The following is a 10,684-nucleotide window of genomic DNA, read 5'->3' on the forward strand; positions in this document are numbered from 1 at the left end:
CATACAGCTCGCGGTAGCGACCTGCATTCCGCTGTCCACGACTCGGCGCTCGCTAAGTCGGGCTGGGCTTCATCGGGGTCAGCATGTGGGAGTCATCGAAGTATGGAGTGCCTTGCGTAGCGCGAAACACTTCACGTCTCTTCGTCTCTGGGGTCTTCGGCAAAGGAATTGTGCTTGGGTCCTCGCCGAGTGTTTTGAACTCGGCTACTCGGCTGTACACCTTCTTCGTTCCACCAGGGGCGTTCTCCAACCCAAACGCCACTCTCAACTTCTACCTTCATTGCCAGAGCTCAGCTCCGCCACGGGTTAGACGCCAGTCGGACAGCATGAGGCTGTTTGGTCGGCTGTTGCACCGATAGCCCATCGCCTTCAGCAGCAGCACAGTTTCTTCCACCAACTGATTGATGTTGGCTGCACGCACCGGTTGAGTTAGCTCGGGACCCAACATCGGCCACTTCGCCTGCGCCATCGCCACAGGCGCGAACATCATCATCCATTCCGATCTCGTTCTCGTCTCCTCGCCGGGTCGAGCCAACCCTTTATTGGCGCTCGGCGTATCGGCGCTCCTCGTCGCTTTCGGAAAAAGGGGCGGACGGTCCCCTTGAGCTACGCCATGTTCTTCTTCGTCTTCTTTATCGTCCGCACCTTCGTCGAGCTCGGCGGATAAGTTGCGCTCGACAAGACGCGGGTCTCCCATGCGTCCCACCTGCAGCGTCAACTCTTCCACCTCGCCAAGTAGCTCGGCGGTAGTCTTCGTTTCTCCGAGCTCAGCGGTCTCGGCCTTCTCTTCATACTCTCCTTCACTTGCATCTCCGTTCTCGCTCTCCTGGCCTTGGCCATCCTCGTCGAGCTGGACGGTTCGTCCCACCTCCATCGTCATGGCGATGAGTCGTTGATCCGCCGGGTCCGACCCCGCTACAGGCGATCCTCCAGCCGTCGCTGGGCTTCCGTCGCTCGAAGCTGCTGATCCCTTGACGATCTTCACTCTTCTCTTTCTCTTCTCTTCCTCTTAACTTGGTTAGCTGGCACCTACAAAAACAAGCACACACTCTTGTTCCCGGGTCGCGGCACCAGTTGTGGTGTAGTAGAACACACAAATACCGTCAGATGTGGATTCCTTACACAAACCACAACAAATCGCCGAGCTAGGTCGGCGGTTGTATGGTCTGCGGAGAGGGTGGTCCCCTCGCGGTTCGACCCTTCCAGGACAGACGCGTGGCTCGCTTCCACTCGGTTCCGACTAACAAAGTCAGAGCACTTCCGAGGCTCCGCCGAGTTTGGTTCGGCTGAGCTCGTTCACAAACCCTGTGCCCTCCACCAAAGGATGGACGACGGCGCGCGAGCGCTTTTACAGGTCACCGAGCGCAGAGGCAGCTCAGCTAGAAGTGTTACGGCACCCGGGCTATCCGACGTACCGGCTCGCTGAGTGTGCGAAGCTTCTTTCGCCCGTAGGGAGACTTTGTCCTACCCGGACCGACCTAATCTCTTGGCGCTACCAGTCAATACCCTACAAGCTATGCCTCTCGAGTATTGACGGCAGGCATAATCCAGCCCAATGGAGGGACTTACCGGAAAAGTGTACACGTGTCTTGGACTAGGAAAATTCTGCTCTGTTATCTTCTGGGAGCCTCTTCGGCTCCCCCTTTTAATCCTATGCTTCTTGTATAAATATCTAGTGAAATGTAGTCGTTTCGGATCTCTACCGACCCTTCAGCTGGGTTCAGGTGACCGTTGAGCTCAGCGGCTATCCGGATAGCATCATCCGGACAGATCGCCGAGTACTTACCGTGATCCTTTGTTCCTAAGCTCTGGGTTATCAGACCGAGCTTATTCTTTATCTAAAGTAGGTTGGCGTATGGTCGAATCTGGAGATCCCTACACCACACATCCTTGAGCGAACGTTGCACCACCGTCAGCTGCGTGTTCAATGACACGCGGCGGTGGGCCTCCAGCTTTTGATGACTACTGAGCTGGGCTAATTGTAGGATCATTATTCTCAAGTCGGATTTTGGTTTATTGGGTTTTGGGTATATTGAGCGACCCCCCCCCCCACCCACAAAATGATGAAGGGAAGGGTTAGTTGGATTTAAAATGAAAGGAACTACCAAAAGGTTTCCGAAGCAGCCACTAGTGAGCTCACGTGCACTCATTGCAGACGCGGCTTTCCTATGCATCCTCTGTCCGCCTCCATCGGAATCACAGCCTCCTTCCGAGCAGCCGTAGAGCAGCGGCGTCGTATTCGACGTTTAGACCATGGTCATTAGAAGAACTTGTTAAAACTTAAAGGTAAAAACTAAAGCGTGCTTGGCAGATTCTTCAGGAGACACGACATTTTAAAATTTGTGTCGGTTTACATGAACGTCCGTTTAGCTACACCGAATTACTTTAAACCGCCCAGATTACGGTGATTTGGTGCGTATCAGCAAAAATAAAAGGTATATGTACCGATTTTATTTAGTTATGACATTCAGAAGAGTGTTCGCACATAGACCAGAAATTGTAAGTACACTCTATCCAAAGTGTTCATCCAAAAAAAAAGTGTCAACCTGTTTGATCTACATTTAAGAAACGAGCCACCCCCAGCTCACGAGTACCTTTCGCTCGTGACCTTTTCTTCTTGGCACCGCCACATTTGCCGCATAACTTCTCGAGTTTGGGCCGTGTCCGGTGCCAACAATGAATAAGTGTACGGTGGCTCTCGTGGTGGCCCTTTTGGGCGGCGCCGTTGCGTAGAAGCCATCCGATGGAAAAATGCACAGACAGAAAGACAGTTCGTACGATTGATTGCGATAACTAAGGATGTACGGAGGTCTTTCCCATTCGACCTCTGATTGTCGGAAACCCTCCTGTATGTCATAACAAATAGTACGTGATAATTAAGGGAATTCGGTAAAAAGAGGACTGTCAAAAACAACGCATAATATGTATGTCTCTAAAAGGACAAAACGAATTAGAATTTGACGATATTGCGTCTTATTTCGTCCTCTTTTTAAGGACAAAATTCGTTGAAGTATTTAATATACTAGAAGTTTATGAGGTGCGAGCTATGACGTCCTACCTTGCCGCGGAGGGGGGCGTGTCATATCGCTGTAAAAAAACCTGGTAATAAATTCCACCCACCCACTTCTCCAAGTCACACCAACCCGCTCTCCCTAAAAAATGTGAATAATTTAGAACACTGTGTACGATGGCATCAATGGGGGAAGAATCGACAATACACCTTGTGAACATAATTATTTGCATTTTATCGAGAGTCCATCCGGCGATAAGTGATAATCCAGTGATTTCGTATACCTTGTCTTAACAGATTTGTTTCGTTTGATTGCTCATCTAAACCAGTCTTATAGATAAGCGTCGCTTGCACAAATATTATTATGCACGTAGATTGACACATCCATCAAAGATGAAGACAAATTATCTTGTTAAGCTTGTGTACGATGAAACTGTTTTGTAACCTGCCAGAAACAAATTATCCAAGCCGCACACGCAGCATTAAAGCTCTTTGCGCGACAATGGTCAGATCTTTGAGTCGGGTGGAGGCGACATTTTAGTTGATTGTCCATTATTAGTCGAGCACGGGGTACACATTTAGTGGTGCGATGTAAATGCGCTAAATACATATTGGCACCGACATATGCGGCAGTCGGGGAAGACGGCGGAAGGACCGATACGCAACCAGAAGTGATAGTGCAGCCGCTGCAGCGTCACTACTACGTGGACTTGTACAGGTGGCCCAATCTGATCTTTGCAGTGCACACCATCCAGAACTGCAACCAGAGGGTGATATTGGGAAAGGGAATGCACACAGCTCGTACGCTTATGCAGTATTTAGTAAAACAACACCGCAAATTCAAAACAATATTTGTTTAGCTCGTGTGCACCACGAAGGCTGTCATAAACCGGTATACTCGAGATCCTTCCATACTAAAAAATACCGCTTGAATGTTCCACACCTACAGCTTGTGTGGGCGCCTCCTCTCTGCTTCTGGTAGCGAAGGCTTGTAATTCGAGTAACTTACAGAATAGGGTCGGAACTCACAATATGTCGAATTAAAACGCCCCTGCTGTAATAGGTTGATACGCACTGCACACGACGCCGACGACGACCAGATCGAACTGGTCAACGATAGAAAGAACAACGTGAGGACGGGAACTGGAGCTGACTTGGGTACAGCATGTCTGGCAGCCTGGACCTGCGGTGATGGACGAGTACTATGACCAATAGCGACCAAGGAGGCGGTAGACAGTGGAGTGGAGCCCGGCGGCAGTCGCTGGCGTGCGTCGGGGAGGAAGCTATAATCAGCAGCCGCAAGGATCCGTAGATCCACACGAACCCTGAGGACTGTCACTTTCGAATTAGCGGTGTGAGACGCAACCGAAGCGAACGAACGTGCTTGGTGGACCATAAAAACTTGTGAGCTCACCACAGTGGGCAAGGACACGAAATGGACGGACGAACGCCTGTTGATAGACCCGCTGCTCGGGTCACGACAACGAACAAAATACTAAGGTTGATGAAAGACGCCTGCCGCGTGGACGGCTAGCCTAAACACAGGCCGAACGACAGCATTAGAGAGCACATCGAGGTTGGTGAACGCGCGACGAGTGGGCGGCATTACAGACAGAGTGTGCGTGGTGGTTGCAACGGCGAAGTGAGCTTGGGCACAGCATGACAGCAGTCGTGCGAACTGACTGAAGGGCTGCGTTGTAATAGTACGGGCGCCTGCGGCGTGAGTGGCTAAGTTTGCGTCGGCCTGGACTCTGGTGGAGTCGATGTGGCAACGGCGTGCAGGAGGACGTGGACGTAAGAAGCGCGTTCGTTAACGAACGAAACAGGAACAAAAAACAAAGGCAAATGAATACATAGGTCGTGTTGTCTTATAGGCACACTACCGGCGCGGGTGAAAAGCTATCGACCGTCCGTCTGCGAGTCTTGGACTTTATTGGCACTGGGCGACCAAAATCCCGTAGCTAGTTTTAAAAAGCTATTGCATGATGGTCATACAGGGGTGCTAATTCGACAAAGCTCGACGATTGATACGAGTGACGAGCGGATTACGTAAAAGGTACGACATCTACGAAGTTACGCTGGGCTACTTCGGAAGTCTACAAAATGGCAATAACGAAAGTGGTGTAGGTATCAACGACGCCTGGCGGGAAGATGACGCGTTCGCGGTCTCCAGGAACGACAAGATCAGCGCCTACGAAGACAGCACCCACGACTACGAGCCCAACGACATAGTCGACAATGTTGATGGTATCATCGGACTCGGCGACGGGTACAGGGACGCCAGCACGACAACAGCCGGTCTTGGAGAGTCAGCAGCCATCGCCGCCAATGGAACAAGCGGCGATGGATTCGGCGGATGGTGCCCAGCGGCAGGCAAGGGACGACGAGGCAGACGAGGCGAATGAGGAGAAGGAGACGCACGACGACGAAGACGACGTGCAGCAGGAGCCAGCAGCGAAACAGGGTACAGCAGCGGACAACTGACGTGCGGCGAACACGGACGGAGACGGTGGTGATGCGGCGGTAGCGGGGTCAGACGCAGCTGCACTGGTAGCGGCGATGCAACAACTAGTTAGAACGATGGCACTGCTCGAGTCATGAGTCGGGGCCATGAAGACGACGCATGTAGCGCCGGTGGCACCTTCAGTCTCTCCCGCGCAGATCACGCAGCGGCGGCGGGTGCCGGACACCACCCAGGAGTCAGTGACGACGGTAGTGCAGCAGCTGGCGCCGCCACGGCGATCAGCCTCACCGCCCGTAGCACGAGTAATACAAGCGGCGGTGGACGACGGGCGCGTTCGGGTAGCAACTGGAGCAACGATGCCGCGCCGGCCGTCATCACCCTGCGACAGCAGCGACGAGAGTGATGACAGTCCGTTATCAGTCTTGGCCACTTGAACGTAGACTTCCTCGGCCCTTTCAGGTCCGATGGTTACGGTCTTCCGCCCCACACCGGTTGTAAGGTAGTTCACTGGCTTACGGTCCCACCAGAGACACGCAGCCATAATGGGCACCGCTTTCGATCTTGTGAGCTTAAACGATCCGCGCGAGCGGTTTTGGCAAGGTCATGAGTCGGAACCGCTGCACTTCGATCCTCCGAGATCTCGACTTTGCGAACAATGAAGACCCAAGGCGCCAAGCCAAGCCGTGGAAGATTCGAGATGTTGTTGATGTACTGCAGGAGCGATTCTTGGGTGCTTGGACGCCGCCGAATATCATCTTGTTCGACGAAGGGGCATTACTAGCTACGTCCAGCCAACACGACTAGAATGTAAATGCCAGATAAGTATCATCGCTACGGAACCAAGACGTATATGACTTGTGATACAGCGAATCCATACTGCCACAGGTGAGCATCTATTTTGGTTGGATTGCTAAGTCGTAAGCTACGATTTTAACGCTTTTAAAGTGCTCTGAATGTTGTATCTATCATATTTGAGATCTACGTCGACAAACGCCAAGCTAAGGAGTCGGATAAGCTGTCATTTGACCACAAGACAGGTGCTGCTACCGTCATTCAAAACCTGAATATAGTTCCTGCCGGTCATGACCGAGGATTTCGCGTTGTGGTCATTGACGACCTTCTATTCGTCCGTCTCTCTAGCCTTGCAGCTTATCTCTATGTCTATGTATGTGATCGGGACGATCATGGTAAATTGGCTGGTCTTCCACCGTGAAGTCATCGCGGGCCACAAGTTGCGACCCCGGGGAGATTCGCCGTGAGAACGTCATCGTCAGTCATTGCCCAGTGCTTGGAAAAACGTCGCGTGGCGTTCAATTGGTGAGCAACAAGAAGGCCAATCACGCACAGTATCTCAGGTGGTTTGTACCGGTCCTCTCTACGAATGTGTTGTCGGAGTTCCTGTAGCGTCTGTATGTTTTTTGTTCTGCGAGCCCTGGATCGCTCTAAACGCGCTCGCTGGTCCACAGTCTGCCTCTTGACACGGATTGTCTCACTTGTTATCCACTTCCACCTACGCTTTGGTAGGAAATAAAACATGAAGCTAAGAGGTGAGTCCTTCTTCGCTCGTGGTACTGGGATCGGATGGGCGGTCTCCTGCACCAAACCACGAAAAGACGACATCTCATCCTCGAACACTGACAACGTTGCACCCCACTTTAGGCTCCGAAGTGCATTCATGTCCATTTAATTGAGGGACAAGATGCCACCCTGTGACTCGATAAAGGCTCCATCCATGACTGGGGGCCCCTCATCATCAGATAGCTCGTCGTCATCTTGTTGACGACGCACAGGCTCCAGGTAGTCGTCGTCCGAAAACTGGCCGTAGTCGGAGTCCGAACTCAAACTCTCGTACTCTTCTCGGCGGTCCCCAGGCTTCATCAAGTTCACATCAGATGAATCGCGTGGCACGAGTGGATCATCGCACTCTTGATCGTCCTTTGGCCTCCGCCGACTCATCTCCAGAATATGGGTCCGGATCCGCTTCTAATAGCAGCTGTTGGAAGGCGCTGATCACGACAGTCTGCTCCGTGACGTCCATCATGGTTGATGCGTCTAATTGGGAGATCTTAAAAGCGCTTACAGCCGCATTCCGGGACAAATCAGGTGTTTCGTTGTCCTCACTATCGCTTCCAAACAGCGCATCGACTGTGTTGGCAGAGAGCGCCACACCGTAGTCAATTGTAGTCGCTCGCACCAATTCACCTTCACCTCCATCGTCTCCAGTACCACTTACACCGTCACTGTCTTCTCCATCGTATCCTTCATTCCCATCAGCTTCATCCCCACTTTCCTTACAACTAGCATCCTCCTCGTCATCCTGGATCAGTCCTGTTTCAATCGCGTGGTATACAACAGCTCTCCCTCCTACCCGAAAATACTAGTTGCCGTCTGTATTCGCACAGCAACCGCAAAACGTACCAGAGAAAATGCTCTCACCTTCTTCGGAAGTGCTGCTCGGTGGTTTGGAGTATGTCCACATGGTAGACGGACCGGTGGGGCGCTTTGATGCCCATTCTGCCGCCTTCCGCTGGCTCCACAGGTCGCCAAAGTCCACAAGAGGCGCATCCGGTGCGGGTGCCGACGCTTGCGGCGCAGGTTTCGTTCACCCACTGGCTCGGACGGGCATCTCACTTGTGGCTGACGCAGTCAAATCTTGAATGGCTGAGAATTCTTCCTCCTCTCTTCTGGGGACGAATCATTTGCTGACGGCTGGGAAGACGCAGTATGTCTCTTTCCTGGTGATGTCTTTGTGTGCGGAGCAAAACCCTCTCCCGTCTTACGTCCTTTCACACCGAAAGCAAATTTGATTTCAGTATCGGGTCGCGATTTTCAAGCCAACTCCTGTTTGAGAAACAATAAAGCCGTAAGTTATTAATTAAATTTTGAACTACGTCGTAACTTACGACTTCGGTAACAGGGTTAACCCTTTTGCTACCAAACCAACGAAAGCTGCATGTTTTGCAAAAGTAGACGGCAAATCCTTTATAAAATAAGCAAAGCTTGTTGGTTTTAAACACGTCATGTGGAATTTCTCTGGCTCGAGGGAAATCGCCCTTTAATTCTGGCCAATGGCGTTGCAAATAAGTTTCACCTTTGCTCAAAACTTCGGCATATTTATCGTATTTTCTCCAATCAGCAGCCAAGTGCAAAACGACGTTAAACACGTAGGAAGTGTTGGTTTTGTTTTTGATGGCTAGTGAGCCATTGTAATCCCCTTCCAACGTGATAGACGTTAGTGTGGTAAATGTCAACAATACCAGCAAATTGTGCTGGTTTACGAAAATGTTAGCTTTTTTGTATGGAGTCCAAGCTACTTGACCTACTATAGAAAGCAAAAGGGTAAATGAATCAAGCACCTTCCACCGTATTTATGTCGTGAAATTGCCTACCTCGACGTGACATAATACTGCTACAGCTACAAATAATTGCTCTTGACCAGAATCTTTTTATAAGGTTCTCGTTCTGACTGAATCAACTTTTTAAAAAAAAAATACTTTTTTTATCCTAAATCTTTATGCACTTTGCGCGGTTAAGTTAACATCACAGAGATCCATTACTTGACCACTATTCCAACTCGACGCCAAGTTCTGAGCATAATATCGTCTGAGAGCTGCGACCATCCGGACCTACTGTCCGGGAGCCTCAATAACAGTCGACAGCGTCCTTCCGAGATGAAATGGTGGGGCTTTGCGTGTAAAATGGTGCTTTCGCTTAGGAAATTGTTGTGGGGATTAAAAATCCAGACTTATCGACGGTCATATTATAAATTTATGTGTCGCAAAAGAGAAACAGCTTTTAAGAAACTGGCGCTTTTGGCGATTTTCGATAGCGCATAATTATTATTTGTGCTCTACTAGTTGCCTACGTATAATCTACAAGCTCGTCAACAGCGTAGATGGTGTGCTTGTCTACTTGCACTCTGGCGCTTAGTCCGTCATAGGAAGAGGTTCCGACCGCCTGGGCCATTTAGAAGGGGACCCATTCGGCGGATGGTGATCACTTGACGTCTGTCCGACCGAATAACATACAGTGTAGCGATTCCTTGGTTCGGTTGGTTCGGTTGGTTTTGTGAAAGCCGTGCTGCCGCCGCTTGCAGAAAGTCGCCCTGTAAGGAAGGTCAGACGTCGGGTTACCTCGAGATGCGTAAACTCGTCGACGGACTGCAGAATTATGTTGTCCGTCCACCTATCTGAGGTTGTAGCATAGGTCGCGTGTAAAAGTCGTCATGATGATGTTTGGCGGCTGCGCTGACATCCAGTGAGGAGGGACATTATTGGCGACATCCAGATGGCTGGCGGCGTCAACAGAAAGTCGCAATATGTTGAGATGCCACATAATTAATAGAATAGGATCGACGGGACGTGCTCTCTGCTATCATAATAGCATTATTGATCATAAAATAATTCAGACCGTAGCCGGGCAGTACATACCGCCACAATGCCGACCTGAGGTGGAGGAGCATCGCCTACCGTGGTAGCAGTCCGCGACAGGCGCCTGCTACGGAGTTCAAAATGATGAGATCGCGGCGGAGTTGCGGAACGCTTTCGTGCTGGTTCAATTTAGGGAAAAATGAGAAAGTCGAAGAAAACCAAACAATTCTGCCTTACCCATGCTTAGATTTGCGCTCGGCGTTGCAGATTCAGGAATGAACGCCTGCACTCGAAGACGGAGTAGCACGTTCTCAATCTGATAGAAGAAAAGAGACCGATATTCTCCATTCCTTCAGATTCTCCATGCAAGCGGACATTGAATTTTGGAAAGAGACAAAACTTTGAAATGACGTAATGACTGGGTCAGCTCGTCACACAGAGAAGAGGCCGCCAGCAGAGCCGAAGAGAGCTCTGAGCCTTCATTGAACAGCTTGATGGGCAGCTTCCGGGAAACCAACTGCACATCCGCTACCAGCACCGCAGCTTCCGCGCCATCCTTGAGCGAACGTTGCACCACCGTCAGCTGCGTGTTCAATGACACGCGGCGGTGGGGCTCCAGCTCCTGATGACTACTGAGCTGGGCTAACTGTAGGATCATTATTCTCAAGTCGGATTTTGGTTTATTGGGTTTTGGGTATATTGGGCGACCCACCCACCCACAAAATGATGAAGGGAAGGGTTAGTTGGATTTAAAATGAAAGAAACTACTAAAAAGTTTCCGAAGCAGCCACTAGTGAGCTCACGTGCTCTCATTGCAGACGCGGCTTTCCTATGCATCCT

General features: G+C 50.7%; 1 protein-coding gene across 1 annotated transcript; it reads right to left on the reverse strand.

The window, feature by feature from the left end:
* Positions 1–9,408: 9,408 nt before the first annotated feature.
* Positions 9,409–10,502, reverse strand: PITG_10159 (uncharacterized protein; the record flags this gene model as incomplete). The annotated part of the gene is made up of 3 exons (XM_002902640.1): positions 9,409–9,579; positions 9,905–9,968; positions 10,363–10,502. 3 exons carry the CDS (start codon positions 10,500–10,502, stop codon positions 9,409–9,411), a joined length of 375 nt encoding a protein of 124 aa, XP_002902686.1.
* Between the last annotated feature and the right edge of the window lie 182 nt (positions 10,503–10,684).

Source organism: Phytophthora infestans, genomic scaffold (genome assembly GCF_000142945.1).
Source record: "Phytophthora infestans T30-4 supercont1.17 genomic scaffold, whole genome shotgun sequence".
Taxonomy (NCBI): Eukaryota; Oomycota; class Peronosporomycetes; order Peronosporales; family Peronosporaceae; genus Phytophthora; species Phytophthora infestans.